Raw genomic sequence first — 20059 nt, forward strand, 5'->3', positions numbered from 1 at the left:
ACGACCTCTTCCCTGAAATGTGCTCAGCGGCTTCCCACCTCCCTGCCTTGTGACCTGCCCCCCCAGTGCCCTTCCTCCCTCTGGCTGGCGGGTGTCTGCCTAGCTGTGAGCAGTCAGCCCCAGACCTTCCAGAAGGCTGTCCCCTCCTCTTATCCTCGGCTTGCCTTTCTGTGGCCACCCAATGTCTGATACAGCCTCTGTTTGACTTACAGCATGTGTGTCAGAGCGACTTTCACTCACAGCCTGCCAGAAAGCGTCCAGGCCATTCAGGTTTCTGTATGTTTATGCTTCTAGGCTTTCTAGGCTGGCATGGAATCACGAATTCCATTGCTGCTAGTTGCCCCCTCAATACCATAATGGGTATACGTTTAAAGGACCCACCCTGAGACGGCCAGACTCAGAAGGAAATCATTGACCTTCATCACTTAGGAAGCACTTGACAGTTTACAGTGCTTTCCTTTGAAACAAAAACATGAAGCCATCCTGCTAGTACTTTATTGCCCTCCCCCCAGATGGGTATTAATCACCCTCCAAGGGGCTGGAAAACAGCCTCCACTGTCAGGGTGCTCACAGCAGGGCAGGGCTGCAACTGCGTGTCAGGGAGACTGAGAGGCAAGATGGTGTCTCCTTTGTCAAAGCCTCTTCTGTTTGATAAAGTATCGGACCTGCTCCCACTTAAAGATGTAATAGAGTCAGATGTGGACGCTGTCCACTTCCCTGCTTTCCTCCTTGACTTTTCGCTTGGTCCACAGCCGCATGCCCTTGGCAGAGAGCGCACGTTATGACTGCTGGACCCCGTGCTGCCGCGGTGCCTACTGTGCTGTGTCGTGTGGCTTTCAGCACAGCGGTGCTGGCAGAATGTCCAGGGTCTTGAGGTCAGTTGGGGAGGACAGCAAGTGAGTCCTTCATGAGCCCATGAAAGTTGGGGTCAGGGAATCACCTACCAGCTGAGGACGTTTTGCAAGCCCAGTGTGTTACAGAGGATCAGTTGTCTCATGAGTCCGACATCTGGGCATCACCTGGAAACCACGTAAGTCCTCCAAGAGCCCCGGTGATACTGCCTCTCGGTCTGGGCTGAGATTTTCTAAGATGGCCCAGGCTATTCCTGTCCCTTTGCCACGTCTTGACCTGGCACCAGCAGCTGCGCTGGGGGCGAGGGTGGACGGGCATACCAACCCCCATCTGGATGAAGTCATGCATAGTTGTCCTGGGTACCTTTTCAGGAAGGATTTGTTGGTTGATTTTGTAAGAAAATGGAGTAGAAGGCTTTCGTAGTGCACAGGAGTTTGGGGTTCTCTCTGTTGCCTGCATTGCTTTCCTTGGAGGGTACGTTGGAGCATTGTGCACATAGACGACCCCTTCCTTATCCTTGGTGTCCCCCAATGAGCTCGTGACATCCATGAGCTCCATGTGGCTACACAAAAGATCATTCACAAATGCAAATCTGGTCCCAGTCATGTCTTTGTCCGAAGCTCTCAGTACAGACCATGACCCCAGCCCTCTCCTCCTCATTGAGGCCAGAGTCGGGCCTTCGCCCCAGCCGTCTGGCTGTCTCCCTCACCCCGACATCCAGTCAGTTGACAAGGGGCCCCTGGAACCGGGATGTCTCACACTCTGGTGCCCTCCTTGCTGCTTCCAGCACTTTCCTGTGCTCTCAGGCCCACCACGTCTGACCGCACCACTGCCTGGGTCTCCTAGCCACGCCCTGGGCCCTTTCTCCTCCACTTAATCCCCCAGGCTGCTGTCCTGTCGTCATCCTGGTCCCCACTACCCAGCTCCATGGCCCCACAGTGGCCTCCTCGCTCAGCCTGGCTTTCTAGGGTCACTCCGGTGTGTCTCCCACTCCCTTTTCCAACTCTGTTTATTCACTCATCAAACATTTATGGAGCACGTTCTAGGCAGAGCTGTGATAGGTTTCACAAGAGTGAAAAAGTCTCAAAACCTGTCCCCGAGGGGCTCATAACCCAGAATGAGAGGCGATCATTCTCCAAATGATTCAGTACAGGGCTGTGTTCACGTTACGCTGGTGGAACAAATTGGGTGGGGGGCAGGGAGAGTGGGGTTAGGGAAGGCCTCCTGGAGGAGGAGAAATGTGGACCAGGCCTGGCTGATGGGGGCGAGTGCAGGGGACAGGGGAGGGTGGGCATCGCCAGCCTGCCTCTTCGGCAAACCCTGTATCACTCTCAGCCACCTGCTGCTCTGCAGACACGCCCGCGGTCTCCCGGCCCGGCCATTGCGTAGGCCATTCCCCTGTGTCCCCCTCCACAAAGTTGGTTCTGTCCTTGAAGTCTTACCCGTCCTTCAAAGCCAGGCTCAGATTCCATCTCCCCCTTTCCCGACTACCTCTCCCTCCTCCGCTCCCTTCTGCATTCGACATATACTGTTTTGTATTCCTTTCGTTGTTTACTTTTCCTCATCTGCTACTCCTAGAAACTCCTTGAAGGGCTAACTTGACCGTGGAACTGAAATCACTAATGAGCGCTTTTCTAAGCAAAGAGCAAAAAGCTGTGTGAAATGTGCACTAGAGTGTTTATTTTCTTGGCTTTTTTATTGGTGGAGTTGGGTGGCCCGTAGCATCGGGAAGAATACAGTGTCTGCCATTTATCATGGGAAACCTTCAGCATCCGAAGGATATATTCAGAGGCACCTTTTCTTCTCTCTGTCCATGTAGGGTTCGATGACCTTCAAGTGTGTGCTGACCCAGGCGTCCCTGAGAATGGCTTCAGGACGCCCAGCGGAGGGGTCTTCTTTGAAAGCTCTGTCACCCGATTTCACTGCCAAGATGGATTCAAGCTGAAGGGCTCTACAAAGAGACTGTGTATGAAACATCTGAACGGAACCCTAGGCTGGATCCCAAGTGATAAACCCGTCTGTGTGCAGGAAGGTAAAGTGCTCCCCTCTACCCCCTACCCCCATCCCATGGAAGCCACCCACGTGGTCAGCTTGTGGCTGCAGGGGTATGAGCCTGTGTGCCAGATGGGTCGGTACCCTGGGCTGCTGTCTGTTTCACGGCTGATCCTGCAGGCTGATGGAGGAGCATGCGTGTTCAGTAAGGGCTGGGGCAGGGGATAAATGCATCTCAGCATCAGGAGTAATCGTCTTCCTTTTCTTTCTCAATTACAACCCAATTTATCACCATTTTTGTCAATGCAAGAGAGCAACTCAGATAACGTGAGGGCCATTTATTATTGGGCTGCCAACTCAGCACTCATTTCCATGTTACTCAATAAAAGGTGCAGTAACTATATTGGGCCAAAACTGTATATAATGATACAGAAGATGCACGTTACTCAGAGAATTAAATCAATTACTACTTATCAGTTCTGCGTTAGACATGATTCATTTAAGGAAAGAAAGAACTGTGGCGAACAATGGTAGATTGGCAAGGTAGACATTTATTTCTAGCAGGTATCCCTAAATGTATTGGTTGTGACAAGATATTCATTTACTCCTAGCAATTATCCCTAAGTCTGTTGGTTGAAACAACTTTATATATGTATATATATATATATTTTTTTGCTTGTTTGTTTTCACTCTATAGAGATACTTTTAGAGTTTAAAAGAATGCATTGAGTTTAACTAATTGGAATGCCAATTGTTGATTATATATCTCTGATGATCAGCAAGGTTGAAGTAGGAATAGGCATGAATTAAGAATTAATTCTAGCCCCAAATTTCCATGAGGCACAGAACTGATATTTTTCATCAAGTTCATTAGAAGAGAGTTTCACTTTCTCTTAACACCATTATTGATTTTATTTGGGGATGGAGCTTTTATAATAATGCTATGTAAACTCTTATTCTGAGTTAGTGTGTATCTTCTTTATGAAATTTTAAAGTAATTTAATTTGGCAAGCATTGATCAAACATCTATTATGCTCCTCCTTTTGGAAATTATAAAGGATGGGTAAGGTGGTGTCTTACCCTTAAAGTACTTGCTACCTTTGCTTTTATTGTCAAGGTTTTTTTTTTTTTTTTTTTTTTTCTGTGGTACTTGGGCCTCTCACTGTTGTGGCCTCTCCCTTTGTGGAGCACAGGCTCCGGACGCGCAGGCTCAGCGGCCATGGTTCACGGGCCTAGCCGCTCCGCGGCATGTGGGATCTTCCCGGACCGGGGCACGAACCCGTGTCCCCTGCATCAGCAGGCGGACTCTCAACCACTGTACCACCAGGGAAGCCCTCAAGGTATTTTTTAAAAAGCCAAAATTATATAAAGAATTAAGGTTTTTAAAAGCAAATTTATTTTTCCTCTTACATGCAGTCCATGCAAGCTATGATTTCTGTAAGATTCTATTAATTAAAAGTTTATTTAATATATAAGATAGATAAACAACAAGAACCTACCATATAGCACAGGGAACTATATTCAACATCTTGTAATAACCTGTAATGGAAAAGAATCTGAAAAAGAATATATATAACAATCACTTTGCTGTACACTGGAAACTAACACAACACTGTAAATCAACTCTACTTCAATTTAAAAAAAGGGGTATTTAATTTGTATGTGAAGACTTTCCTGCTAAAACCTATGGCCTGAGATACCCAGTACTTAAAACCCAGATAAGCTCAAAAACATCAGAGAACAAAGAAAATAATAGGCTTCCTGAATATTGCCCAGAGATGAAGGCCCTCTGTTACTTGGTCATCCTGGGAAAAAAAAAAGTTTATCCCTTTTTAGATGAGCTTCTTTCCAACCTTGTACATAACAATGTAATACATAGTAATTCCAAGAAAGGGAGTGAAAAATCACCTTGAAGTAGAGGCTTCTATTATATAGGTCTGTGTGCATAATTCTGAACACTTAGCCCCAAATGTGCTGGGAGGGGCTGTGTACCTGGGGATGGCAGTGGAGTGTCAGTTCTTTTATTAGGCAACTTAACATAAGACCAGGTGCTTCCAAAGAAAGTACCAGGATTCCTCATTTCCAGTCACGATGTTGTGCTCTAATCGTCATTTTACAAAGTTTGGAAGAACAGGTATTGCCTTTCTAAGTACGATGGCATAATTAATTATTTTTAATATAAATGGTGGTCTTTGTTGGTCTTTGAAAGACCTGTATAAGGAGATTACTTTCGTTGTCCTCACGGTGGAGAAAATCATCACTGTTAGCAGCCTAAGCCTTCTGTATGTGGCTTACAGGGACGAGGGGCACACAGAAGTCTACTCCATGGACGTCGTAAAGCAGGGAAGAAGCTAAACTTTTTTTCCCTGGAGTTGTAAATGGCCTTTACTCCCTGATTAGGACTTATGCTGGGCGAATAGTAAGGGCTGCTCAATTCATTTGTTTCTGTTGTTAGGTAATTCTTTTTTTTTTTTTAATTAATTAATTTATTCATTTATTTAATTTTTGGCTGCATTGGATCTTCGCTGCTCCACACGGGTTTTCTCTAGTTGCTGAGAGCGGGGGCTGCTCTTTGTTGCGGTGCACGGGCTTCTCATTGTGGTGGCTTCTCTTGTTGCAGAGCATGGGCTCTAGGTGCACGGGCCTCAGTAGTTGTGGCACGCAAGCTCAGTATTTGTGGCATGTGGGCTCTAGAGCGCAGGCTCAGTAGTTGTGGCGCATGGGCTTAGTTGCTCCGCAGCATGTGGGATCTTCCCGGACCAGGGCTCAAACCCGTGTCCCCTGCATTAGCAGGCGGATTTTTAACCACTGTGCCACCAGGGAAGCCCTGTTAGGTAATTCTTAGAGGGCTAATGGATTTTTCTGCATGCTGGTAATAGTGATAACAATAAATTATCACATTTTTGGGTCATTAGAGTTTAAAAGTACGTTCAGATTCACTGTGTCATTTAACAAGTACCACTGCCCTACAAGACAAGTCTTATTGTCCTCATTTCCTGATTAGGAAACTGAGGCTCAGAGAAGTTACTCGCTTTGTCAAAGTCACACAGCTGATGGGTAAGCAGCAGATCTGTAACTCATTCTAAGCCAGTGTTTTTCCTCTACAAGATTAAGTCTAACTTTCCTCTTGGTGTCACAAAAGCCCTACTGTAATCAGTTATGCAACAACACATTGTTATAACAAATGGCATCATCAACGTTCAGAGTCGAAGGGACTCTAGAAATTAGATAATCCAAGCCCTCATTCTAATTTAGTTTTTGTTTGATCAATAGGGAAACTGAGTCTCAGAGAAGTTAAGAGTCTTCCTAGACTTAAATGGTAATTTAGGGACACATCTGTTCTAGCCCAGTCTTGTCACTGTTGCCTGGACTCCTTCCAGTCTTCCCTTGTCAGCCAGTTCTGCCTGAGATACAGGTTTTTAAAAATAAGTTCATATGCATTAAAATGCTTTCTAACAGTAAAGTGCTGTACAGAAGCAAGGTAGTATTAAAGCAAGTATTTTCTTGTGCATTCACACAGATTCCCTCTCTTTTATTCTCCACTTCACCCTGCCACACATACCAGCCATCTCCCTTCTCTCCTTTTATTCCAATCTAAATGGTTTATTTCAAGCAAACTCACTTATAGAAGTTTGGACTTACAGAACTGATAATATAGGCAATGAACTAATTTCCTGGCACCCAAAGCCTCCAGCCTAAGAAATATCTGTGCTTGTCAAAGCTGCTTCTGTAAGACTAGAGCCTGCACATCCCTGAGCAGGGGTGAGGATACTTTATGGTCCAGGGAGCAGGGGAGGTGACCAGTATGCTGGAGAGGGTACCATGGAGTTGGCAAAGGACTGAAAATACTGCCTGGGGGCACAGGGCTGCTGACATACTACGTACAGTGACTAAAGGCCAGGGGGACAGCCACCATCTGGGCCTCTTCCTTTCCAAAATCATTCAACTAGTCTACTGGGGGACACTTTCCCTGCTAATACATCCCCTTCCCACATTTCATAAGAAAAAGTATAGGTAAAGTCAGATTGACTTTGCATAAATTCATTTGAGGGGAGACCTTCAAGATGGCGGAGGAGTAAGACGCGGAGATCGCCTTCCTCCCCACAAATACATCAGAAATACATCTACACGTGGAACAGCTCCTACAGAACACCTACTGAACGCTGGCAGAAGACGTCAGACTTCCCAAAAGGCAAGAAACTCCCCACGTACCTGGGTAGGGCAAAAGAAAAAAGAAAAAACAGAGACGAAAGAATAGGGACGGGACCTGCACCAGTGGGAGGGAGCCGTGAAGGAGGAAGGGTTTCCACACACTAGGAAGCCCCTTCGCGGGCAGAGACTGCAGGTGGCAGAGCGGGGAGCTTTGGAGCCACGGAGGAGAGCGCAGCCACAGGGGTGCAGAGGGCAAAGCGGAGAGATGCCCGCACAGAGGATCGGTGCCGACCAGCACTCACCAGCCCGAGTGGCTTGTCTGCTCACCCGCCAGGGCGGGCGGGGGCTGGGAGCTGAGGCTCCGGCTATTTCGGAGGTCAGATTCCACGGGGAGGACTGGGGTTGGCTGCGTGAACACAGCCTGAAGGGGGCTAGTGCACCACGGCTAGCCGGGAGGGAGTCCGGGAAAAAGTCTGGACCTGCCTAAGAGGCAAGAGACCATTGTTCCGGGGTGCACGAGGAGAGGGGATTCAGAGCACCGCCAAAACGAACTCCAGAGACGGGCGCGAGCTGCGGCTAACAGCGCGGACCCCAGAGACGGGCATGAGACGCTAAGGCTGCTGCTGCCACCACCAAGAAGCCTGTGTGCAAGCACAGGTCACTATCCACACCTCCCCTCTCGGGAGCCTGTGCAGCCTGCCACTGCCAGGGTCCGGTGATCCAGGGACAACTTCCCCGGGAGAACACACGGTGCGCCTCAGGCTGGTGCAACGTCACGCCGGCCTCTGCAGGCTCGCCCCGCACTCCGTACCCCTCCCTGCCCCCGGCCTGAGTGAGCCAGAGCCCCCGAATCAGCTGCTCCTTTAACCCCGTCCTGTCTGAGCAAAGAACAGACTCCCTCCGGCGACCTACACGCAGAGGCGGGGCCAAATCCAAAGCTGAACCCCAGGAGCTGTGCGATCAAAGAAGAGAAAGGGAAATCTCTCCCAGCAGCCTCAGGAGCAGCGGATTAAATCTCCACAATCAACTTGATGTACCCTGCATCTGTGGAATACACAGATTCCACAATAGAATCTGTGACAATAGAATATGTCTATTCATTGAATAGACAAAGAATCATCCCAAAATAGAGGTAGTGGACTTTGGGAGGAATGATATATATATATATATATATATTTTTTTTTTTTTCTTTTTCTCTTTTTGTGAGTGTGTAAGTGTATGCTTCTTGGTATGATTTTCTCTGTATAGCTTTGCTTTTACCATTTGGCCTAGGGTTCTGTCTGTTCATTGTTTTCTTTTTTCTTTTTTTTTAGTATACTTCTTAGCACTTGTTATCCTTGGTGGATTTCTTTTTTGATTTGGTTGCTCTCTTCTCTCTTTCTTTCCTTTTTTTTTTTCTTTTTCTATTACTTTTTAATTTTTAATAAGTATTTATTTTAATTTAATGTAATTTAATTTTTCTTTCTTCCTTCCTTCCTTTCTTTCTTTCTTTCTTTCCTTTCCTTTCCTTTCTTTCTTTCTCTTTTCCCTTTTCTTCTGAGCTGTGTGGCTGACAGGGTCTTGGGGCTCTGACCAAGTGTCAGGCCTGTGCCTCTGAGGTGGGGGAGCTGAGTTCAGGACATTGGTCCACCAGAGACCTCCCAGCTCCATGTAATATCAAATGGCAAAAGCTCTCCCAGAGATCTCCATCTCAATGTTAAGACCCAGCTCCATTCAATGACCAGCAAGCTACAGTGCTGGACACCCTATGCCAAACAACTAGCAAGACAGGAACACAACCCCACCCATTAGCAGAGAGGCTACCTAAAATTATAATAAGGTCACAGATACCCCAAAACACACCAACAGATGTGGACCTGTCCACCAGAAAGACAAGATCCACGCTCATCCACCAGAACACAGGCACTAGTCCCCTCCACCAAGAAGCCTACACAACCCACTGAACCAAACTTAGCCACTGAGGCCAGGCACCAAAAACAACAGGAACTACGAATCTGCAGCCTGCAAAAAGGAGACCCCAAGCACAGCAAGTTAAGCAAAATGAGAAGACAGAGAAACACACAGCAGATGAAGGAGCAAGGCAAAACCCCACCAGACCTAACAAATGAAGAGGAAATAGTCAGTCTACCTGAAAAGGAATTCAGAGTAATGATAGTAAAGATGATGGAAAATCTTGGAAATAGAATAGAGAAAATACAAGAAACATTTAAGAAGGAACTAGAAGAACTAAAGAGCAAATAAACAATGATGAACAACACAATAAATGAAGTTAAAAGATCTCTGGAAGGAATCAGTAGCAGAATAACTGAGGCAGAAGAACGGATAAGTGACCTGGAAGATAAAATAGTGGAAATAACGACTGCAGAACAGAATAAAGAAAAAAGAATGAAAAGAATTGGGGACAGTCTCAGAGACCTCTGGGACAACATTAAACACAGCAACATATGAATTATAGGGGTCCCAGAAGAAGAAAAAAAGAAAGGGTCTGAGAAAATATTTGAAGAGATTATAGTTGAAAACTTCCCTAATATGGGAAAGTAAATAGTTAATCAAGTCCAGGAAGTGCAGAGAGTCCCATACAGGAAAAATCCAAGGGGAAACACACCAAGACACATATTAATCAAACTATCAAAAATTAAATACAAAGAAAAAATATTCAAAGCAGCAAGGGAAAAACAACAAATAACATACAAGGGAATCCCCATAAGGTTAACAGCTGATCTTTCAGCAGAAACTCTGCAAGCCAGAAGGGAGTGGCAGGGCATCTTTAAAATGATGGAAGGGAAAAACCTACAACCAAGATTACTCTACCCAACAAAGATCTCATTCAGATTTGACAGAGAAATTAAAACCTTTACAGACAAGCAAAAGCTAAGAGAATTCAGCACCACCAAACCAGCTTTACAACAAATGCTAAAGGAACGTCTCTAGGCAGGAAACACAGAGAAGGAAAAGACCTACAGTAACAAACCCAAAACAATCAAGAAAATGTATAGGAACATACATATCGATAATTGCCTTAAATGTAAACAGAATGCTCCAACCAAAACACTTAAACTTGACTGAATGGATACAAAAAGAAGACCCATATATATGTTGTCTACAAGAGACCCACTTTAGACCCAGGGACACATACAGACTGAAAGTCAGGGGATGGAAAAAGATATTCCATGCAAATGGAAATCAAAAGAAAGCTGGAGTAGCCATTCTCATATCAGACAAAATAGACTTTAAAATAAAGACTATTACAAGAGACAAAGAAGGACACTACATAATGATCAAGGGATCGATCCAAGAAGAAGATATAACAATTGTAAATACTTAGGCACCCAACATAGGAGCATCTCAATACATAAGGCAAATGCTAACAGCCATAAAAGGGGAAATCTGCACTAACCAAATCATAGTAGGGGATTTAATACTCCATTTTCACCAACGGACAGATCATCCAAAATGAAAATAAATAAGGAAACACAAGCTTTAAATGATACATTAAACAAAATGGACTTAATTGGTATTTACAGGACATTCCATCCCAAAACAACAGAATACACTTTCTTCTCAAGTGCTCATGGAACATTCTCCAGGATAGATCATATCTTGGGTCACAAATCAAGCCTTGGTAAATTTAAGAAAATTGAAATCGTATCAAGTATCTTTTCCAACCACAATGCTATGAGTCTAGATATCAATTACAGGAAAAAATCTGTAAAATATACAAACACATGGAGGCTAAACAATACACTACTTAATAACCAAGAGATCACTGAAGAAATCAAAAAGGAAGTAAAAAAAACCTAGAAATAAATGACAATGAAAACAAGATAAACCAAAACCTATGGGATGCAGCCAAAGCAGTTCTAAGAGGGAAGTTTAGAGCAATACAAGCCTACCTCAAGAAACAAGAAACATCTTAAATAAACAACCTAACCTTGCACCTAAAGCAATTAGAGAAAGAAGAACAAAAAACCCCCAAAGTTGGCAGAAGGAAAGAAATCATAAAGATCAGATCAGAAATAAATGAAAAAGAAATGAAGGAAACAATAGCAAAGATCAATAAAAGTAAAAGTTGATTCTTTGAGAAGATAAACAAAATTGATAAACCTTTAGCCAGACTCATCCAGAAGAAAAGGGAGAAGACTCAAATCAATAGAATTAGAAATGAAAAAGGAGAAGTAGCAACTGACACTGCAGAAATACAGAGGATCATTAGAGATTACTACAAGCAACTATATGCCAATAAAATAGACAACCTGGAAGAAATGGACAAATTCTCAGAGAAGCACAACCTTCTGAGACTGAACCAGGAAGAACTAGAAAATATAAACAGACGAATCACAAGCACTGAAATTGAGACTGTGATTAAAAATCTTCCAACAAACAAAAGCCCAGGACCAGATGGCTTCACAGGCGAATTCTATCAAACATTTAGAGAAGAGCTAACACCTATCTTTCTCAAACTCTTCCAAAATATAGCAGAGGGAGTAACATTCTCAAACTCATTCTATGAGGCCACCATCACCCTGATACCAAAACCAAAGATGTCACAAAGAAAACTACAGGCCAATATCACTGATGAACATAGATGCAAAAATCCTCAACGAAATACTAGCAAACAGAATCCAACAGCACATTAAAAGTATCATACACCATGATCAAGTGTTTTATCCCAGGAATGTAAGGATTCTTCAATATATGCAAATCAATAAATGTGATGCATCATATTAACAAATTGAAGGATAAAAACCATATGATCATCTCAGTAGATGCAGAAAAAGCTTTCAACAAAATTCAATACCCATTTATGATAGGAACCCTCCAGAAAGTAGGCATAGAGGGAACTTACCTCAACATAATAAAGGCCATATATGACAAACCCACAGCCAATATCGTTCTTAATGGTGAAAAACTGAAACCAAAGATCAGGAACAAGATGAGGTTGCCCACTCTCACCACTATTATTCAACATAGTTTTGGAAGTTTTAGCCACAGCAGTCAGAGAAGAAAAAGAAATAAAAGGAATATAAATTGGAAAAGAAGTAAAGGTGTCACTATTTGCAGATGACATGATAGTATATATAGCGAATCCTAAAGATGCTACCAGAAAACTACTAGAGCTAATCAATGAATTTGGTAAAGTTGCAGGATACAAAATTAATGCACAGAAATCTCTTGCATTCCTATACACTAATGATGAAAAATCTGAAAGAGAAATTATGGAAACACTCCCATTTACCACTGCAACAAAAAGAATAAAATACCTAGGAATAAACCTACCTAAGGAGACAAAAGACCTGTATGCAGAAAATTATAAGACACTGATGAAAGAAATTAAAGATGATTCAAACAGATGGAGAGATATACCATGTTCTTGGATTGAAAGAATCAACTTTGTGAAAATGACTATACTATCAAAAGCAATCTACAGATCCACTGCAATCCCTATCAAACTACCACTGGCATTTCTCCCAGAACTAGAACAAAAACTTTCACAATTTGTATGGAAACACAAAAGACCCCGAATAGCCAAAGCAATCTTGAGAAAGAAAAATGGAGCTGGAGGTATCAGGCTCCCAGACTTCAGACTATACTACAAAGCTACAGTAATGAAGACAGTATGGTACTGGCACAAAAACAGAAATATAGATCAACGGAACAGGATTGAAAGCCCAGAGATAAACCCACACACAAGTGGTCACCTTAGTTTTGCTAAAGGAGGCAAGAATATACAGTGGAGAAAAGACAGCCTTTTCAATAAATGGTGCTGGGAAAAATGGACTGCTACATGTAAAACAATGAAATTAGAACACTCCCTATCACCATACACAAAAGTAAACTCAAAATGGAATAAAGACCTAACTGTAATGCCAGGCACTATGAAACTCTTAGAGGAAAACATAGGCAGAATGTTCTATGACATAGTCACAGCAAGATCCTTTTTGACCCTCCTCATAGAGAAAGGGAAATAAAAACAAAAATAAACAAATGGGACCTAATGAAACATAAAAGCTTTTGCACAGCAAAGGAAACCATAAACAAGATGAAAAGACAACCCTCAGAATGGGAGAAAATATTTGCAAATGAAGCAACTGAAAAAGGATTAATCCCCAACAGTTACAAACAAGTCATGCAGCTTAATATCTGAAAAACAAACAACCCAATCCAAAAATGGGCAGAAGACCTAAACAGACATTTCTCCAAAGAAGATATACAGACTGCCAACAAACACATGAAAGGACACTCAACATCACTAATCATTAGAGAAATGCAAATCAAAACTACAATGAGGTATTACCTCACACCAGTCAGAATGGCCATCATCAAAAAATCTACAAACAATAAATGCTGGAGAGGGTGTGGAGAAAAGGGAACCCTCTTGCACTGTTGGTGGGAATGTAAATTGATACAGCTGCTATGCAGAACAGTATGGAGTTTCCTTAAAAAACTAAAAATAGAACTGCCATACAACCCAGCAATCCCACTATTGGGCATATACCCTGAGAAAACCATAATTTTAAAAGAGTCATGTACCCCAATGTTCATTGCAGCTCTATTTACAATAGCCAGGAGATGGAAGCAACCTAAGTGTCCATCGACAGATGAATGGGTAAAGAAGATATAACACATATACACAATGGAATATTACTCAGCCATAAAAAGAAACAAAATTGAGTTATTTGTAGTGAGGTGGATGGACCTCGAGTCTGTCATACAGAGTGAAGTAAGTCAGAAAGAGAAAAACAAATACCGTATGCTAACACATATATATGGAATGAAAAAAAAAGTGGTTATGAAGAACCTAGGGGCAGGGCAGGACTAAAGGCGCAGACGTAGAGAATGGTCTTGAGGACACGGGAGGGAAGGGTAAGCTGGGACGAAGTGAGAGAGTGGCATGGACTTATATATACTATCACATGTAAAATAGATAGCTAGTGGGGAGCAGCCGCATAGCACAGGGAGATCAGCTCGGTGCTTTGTGACCACCTAGAGCTGTGGGATAGGGAGGGTGGGAGGGAGACGCAAGAGGGAGGAGATATGGGGATATATGTATATGTATAGCTGATTCACTTTGTTATAAAGCAGAAACTAACACACCATTGTAGAGCAATTATACTCCAATAAAGGTGTTAAAATTCACTTGACACTTATACAATACATGTCAAATCAGGACATGGAAAGATGCTATCCATACCCTGATAGCCTTAAAAGGGGCGGGGTCAGTATTGCGGCGATTTAGACTGTGATTTGCACACCATGAAGAAGTAGTTTATTTTAAAAATAAATATTCCAGAGAAACTAAAACAAAATTAATTCAAATCCACTTATAGGGCTTCCCCGGTGGCGCAGTTGTTGAGAGTCTGCCTGCCGATGCAGGGAACACGGGTTCGTGCCCAGTCCAGGAAGATCCCACATGCCGTGGAGTGGCTTGGCCTGTGAGCCATGGCCGCTGAGCCTGCGCGTCCAGAGCCTGTGCTCCGCAACGGGAGAGGCCACAACAGTGAGAGGCCCACGTACCGGAAAAAAAAAAAAATCCACTTATATTATGAACAAGTATCATATGGGGGACAGAGAAGAATCTGCCTATGCCTTACCAAAATCTATTTATTATCAATATTAATGGAAATATTTCATTACTTGTCCATCCCATGGTCCAGCTGGGATACAGAATACATCTCAGCTCTTATGGCATTGGTTATACTAGCTAGACACAAGTTTTTGGTTTTGTTTTAAAAAAGAGGACTAACTAAATAATTGTGCCTAGTTCCTGGGTAGGGTGAAAGCCTTACTTAGACTGCGAGACGATGTTCTGTAGCACCCAAATCCCCCCTTTCTTTGGATTCTCATTTCTGGGAACGTGTCTGGGACACCGTTTAAAGCCAGACACCTCTAGCCAGAGCTTCAGCTTCTGGGTGGATTCAGGATGCCCATGAAGCATGCTTGGATGTAGACCATGTACCCCTTGTACAGAAACACACCTGTTTCTTGTCTCCTTTGAGTTTCCACCTCCCCATCATGCACCCGGGAAGGCAGAGGCTACACCAGCGCCGCTGCAGAAGCACATTTTTATGCAAAGGGTCTTCATATCAGAGGAGTTCTTCTCAGACGCTCCTCTATGAGGTGGAGGGGACCTTTCTCTTCTCACCTTCTCTCTTGAGCAGCTCTGCAAATAGTCAGTGGTCACGCTGGTAAAGTTCAGATAGATCTGTACTAAGCAAATAAAAAGGATTTGGGTGAAGTTAGAGTCCCACAGGTCTCGCAGGCAGACAGGCTGTTCAAGTGCGAGTCTTCCAGAGCACTTTCCAGACCAGCTTGAACCCCCCATGGCTCTTCTGAGCAACCCCAGGACCACGCCGCTGAGCGCTGGTGGGTCTGCTGAGCGCCGCTTGTTTGAGAACCAACTCGCTGAGCAGACGGCTTTCTCAGGAAGTCCTCCCTCTGTGCTTGGAGCCGAGCAAGAGACAGAAGGACTCTTTCAAGCACACATTGGGGGCCTCCCTGGTGGCGCAGTGGTTGAGAGTCCGCCTGCTGATGCAGGGGATACGGGTTCGTGCCCCGGTCTGGGAGGATCCCATATGCCGCGGAGCGGCTGGGCCCGTGAGCCATGGCCGCTGAGCCTGCGCATCCAGAGCCTGTGCTCCGCAACGGGAGAGGCCACAACAGTGAGAGGCCCGCGTACCGCAAAAAAAAAAAAAAAAAAAAAAAAAAAAAAAGCACACATTGGTGTAGCCCCAAAGGGCCGCCCCTGTAAGGACAGCCCCCCTTGGGATGGCTTTCCTCGCCTTGAGAAGGACCAGCGTAGCCCCTGGCAGGATGGTCTGGTTGGACCTGCAGTCCCAGGGGCTGAGTTGAGACCCATGAGCTTTGCCTGGCAACCCACAGAGCAACCTCATCCGGCCTCTTGGTGCTTCTCAGGGGAAAGGTCCCTCCACCTAGGAGAGAGATGTGGGTACCAATGACACGCTAGCCGTGGTGCACGTGGTGACCAGCTCCCCACACTAGATATTACCATGTATATTACCTGCCAGTCTAAGCAGGCAGTTCTCATGCACAAGGTGGGCAAGGGAGGCCCCAGCGCACTGGCAGCTGTTTCCTGTGCTGCCTCCTGGCCTGTCTTCTTTCATCACTTGGCTGTAGGCCTGGTGGAGCCCATCTGCCTGATGCCCCCTTTAGACAGGCGGTCTGGTTAAGACTTTTGCATCCCTCAGGTAGGCCTTTGCCCGCAAATACTTACAACGAGCTCCTCCAGGAGTTGCTAACTTTTTTTTCTGGCCTCCCCTTTACTCCTTTTCCTGACATTTGAGTTCCAAGTGCAGTTGGCTCCAGCCATTTTTTGTCACTCACACACAAAGAAGGCACGTGGGCATTCTTTCCTTCCATCCTTCTGATTAGCTTGGTACACATTTTATCATTGCTTTGCCCACAATTAGCAATGTTGTCAGAGCAGTTGGGAATGAGTTTTCCATAGGACGTTGTGAACTGAGTTGCCTGTCCCGGGTCCTGCACTCTGGGGATGTTGACAAAGATGGATTCAGAGAGGCAGCCGTTGAAGGTGAAAGATCCCTAGACAGCAATCCAGAACCTGCCCCGCTCCCATCATTATCGGCAAAGTCTACCTTGATGATGGGCACCCGGCCCATCCAACACCCCCGTATACCTGTTCCTGGTCTTCACGTTGCCTCTGTTTTCCCTTCTCAGCAAGACTGCAGTGTTTTAGGAGGCGTCTGTTATTTAATTAATTAATTTATTTATTCCTTTATTTAGTGGCCACACTGCACCACATGGGGGGGTCTTAGTTCTCTGACTAGGGATCGAACCTATGTTCCCTGCAGTGGAAGCATGGAGTCCTAACCACTGGACCGCCAGGGAATTCTTTAGGAGGCATCTGTTATATGTATTGGGTACCTATGCTTTATATGCATTATCTTCTTTACTACAGCAACCCTGTGGAGTAGGTTCTACTACCTTACAGACAGGAAACGTGGAGGCTCGCAGAGGCTAAATTTTCCACGGTCTCATAGGTAGCCCTGCATCCCAGGGGTCGAGCTAGTATCCAGATCCAGGTCTGTGCTTTCCGGTATGTTCATCTCACCTGACCAAAGCTGATTTTCCCCAGGGGAAGGTTGGGGGAGCAAGTGACACATAATCACAGTGGGCCCACACCCACACCTCGTGGGGGTGGCATCTTTCTTAAACCGGTAGGAACCTATTCATGCAGGGCACCGGTTTCCCAAAGTGTGTGCCAAGGACTCCCTGCATCAAGCACTTGTTAAGAATGCATATTCCCACCTCCTGCATTAGCATGTTAGGAGTGAGGCCAAGGATCTTGCATATTTTTTTAAAACAGTCAACAGATTCTTATGCAAAAAAGTTTGAGGCCTACTCATGTGGGGATGTGGTCTGATATTGTTTTACAACGGGGAAGGGAACATGATTTTCTCTAGAGTAAAAGAGAGGTTCTGGAAGATCATTAATTCTTAGAATCAGAGAATGTCACTGCTGTCATTTTATAAACAAAGAAATTAAAGCCAGGAATTCCCTGGAGGTCCAGTGGTTAGGACTTGGCGCTTTCACTGCCGTGGGCCCCAGTTCAATCCCTGGTCGGGGAGCTAAGATCCCACATGACTCATGGCCAAAAACCAAAACATAAAAACAAGCAATATTGTAACAAATTCAATAAAGACTTTAAAAAATGGTCCACATTAAAAAAAAATAAGAAAAGAAACTAAAGCCTGTAGAGTTTAAGTGATTTACACACATTACATGGCAAATAAACCAGGATTAGGACCCACATCCTGACTCCTAGTTCAGTGCTCTCTCTACCATCCTTCTGGTGTGCAACCCAGGCTGCATGTCAGAATCACCCAGGGAACTTTTAGAAATAACAGTGCTGGGAACTTTTAGAAACAACAGTGCCTGGAACTTTCTCCAAGAGATTCTATTTTGGTTGTTTTGGGCAATGGGAGCTCAGACATGGTATTTCTAAAAGTTCCCAGGGTAATTTCAGTCACTGCTGCCACCTGCACTTTTTTGTCTCAGTTGCCCTCATTGTCTGCTTGTGGCAGAAGGTCACAGCAGACAATGAGGGCAATTGAGACAAAAAAGTGCAGGTGGCAGCAGTGACTGAAATTACCCTGGGAACTTTTAGAAACTGAGCACAGGAGAGCTGTCCCTGTCCCTGTCCCAATCTGCTATGTCTCCATGCTGAACCCCTCTCTGCACCAGTTCCTTGCAGAGTGCAACAAGGAAAAAAAATGAATTCACTCAGTAAGCATTATTTTTGAGTACTTGCTAAAATATTTTGATTCCCATAGACCTGACCAGGATTGCTATAAAAGATGAGTAATGTGATGTTAAGGAGGTTCTTTGAGTTTCCTGGGGAAAAGGTGCAATGTAAGTTTAAGTAGTAGTATTATATTATAAATTTTTTTTTTTTTTTTTTTTTTTTTTTTTTTGCGGTACGCGGGCCTCTCACTGTTGTGGCCTCTCCCATTGCAGAGCACAGGCTCCGGACGCGCAGGCTCAGCGGCCATGGCTCACGGGCCCAGCCACTCCGCGACATGTGGGATCCTCCCAGACCCATGTCCCCTGCATCGGCAGGCGGACTCTCAACCACTGCGCCACCAGGGAAGCCCCATTATAAATTTTTAATTAAAAAATTCAGCTTGACTCATGAGTTAAAGCTGGCAGTAAAGATGGCAGGTGACTCCTTTATTCAGTGAAACTGTGGGGTGCAGGCACTTTTCAAAAGCAAGGTAGTCCTACTTCTTTTTTACAGTTACTCCTATATTAAGGTGAGTTGTCTCCCAGTTCCAGAAACTTCCCAAAACAGATGGATGCTTTAAAAATGTTTTATTTAGGGCCCTTTTCTTCTCGTGTGCATTTTCTACCATCTAAAATTTCTTTCTTGTTGCCTTGGACATGGGTTATCAGAAACAGCAGCCTGTGCCCACAAGGGCAAGTATTTGCATGTCTTCCCCTAAGATAATCTCTTCTCATTTCCCATCTTCTAAGATGGGAGGGAGCAAAGCACTGCCCCTCCCTGTCTCCAGGACCACTGTCATTACTTATTTATGATTCTTGTAACAGAAGTCACTGCTTCCCTACTCTCCCTCCCTTGTGGCTTCAGTGTGAGTTTGGGTTTTTGTTCTTAAAAAGATTTCTTTAACTTAAATGTGGTCATGGCTTGAAAGGAAAAACAAATCCAGAGGAAATAAGGTCAGGTCAGCTGGGGGCAGATGCAGCAAAGATAAATGACAGAAATGATCAGTTATCATTGTTGCAAGATGACAGCCGGACCGCCTCAGACAAGGGTTCACAAGCCTGCCCAACTGAGCCCCCTGTAAGTGCAGAGGGAGAATCCAAATCCTAGCAGCCTTTACCAGCTGCTTCCCGTCATCTCCCATGTCATGTGACTGCTGCCATTTGCCCTCTCGGTACAGGGGCCATGGAGGTATGGAGTTGCTTTAAGTCGCAGAATTATTCGAAAATGCAGAACATCCGCACGTGTACAGATTCTTGTCAGATCGTGTGTAAAGGTCACAAAATGATTGTTAGCAACCTCGAACACCACGCCCATCATGGAGATTCCCTAGAAAGCAGTTCTTCACAAGCTTGCAACTGAAACTTGCCAGAATTAGGTTGGCTGCTTGTGAAAAATACAGGGCAACCCATCCTTCCAAACCCATCCCAGAGGAAGTTCATTTTCCCTCATGCTGATCTCGAGCAGTTGGGGGCTGACCGTGGCTCCCCAGTCTGCATCTTGAAGGTCCTGTTATAATGCAGGTCTCCTCAGGACCCCACATCGAGCCAGCAGAGGGAGAGGCCTTGGGTGCAGAGCTGCCTCCCAGCTGCTCAGATAAGATTCTGTTCTTTACTGCATTTGTCTGACATAGATGCTAAGGATGGGCTGGGGCTTGTTAAATGTGAGCCAGCCTCTGCATTTGGACCGCTGTCTTCAATCTAGTCAGTCACCTTGTGTATCCATCAAGCAGTGGTTCTCAACTTTGACGTCATGGGAATTGCCCAAGGGGCATGTTAAAAATGCACATTTCCAGGCCTCCTC

General features: G+C 44.7%; 1 protein-coding gene across 2 annotated transcripts in view; it reads left to right on the top strand.

Annotated features, from left to right (window-relative positions):
• The window catches only part of SUSD4 (sushi domain containing 4), a gene marked incomplete at both ends in the record, with an annotated part of 130567 nt that overhangs the window by 59963 nt on the left and 50545 nt on the right, over positions 1–20059 (top strand). For both annotated transcript variants that reach the window (XM_079727887.1, XM_079727888.1), the window contains one exon: positions 2672–2884. In XM_079727887.1, the coding sequence (XP_079584013.1) occupies positions 2672–2884 (213 nt within the window). The remainder of the gene's footprint in view (positions 1–2671; positions 2885–20059) is intronic.

This window comes from Hyperoodon ampullatus, assembly GCF_949752795.1.
Source record: "Hyperoodon ampullatus genome assembly, chromosome: 2".
Taxonomy (NCBI): Eukaryota; Metazoa; Chordata; class Mammalia; order Artiodactyla; family Ziphiidae; genus Hyperoodon; species Hyperoodon ampullatus.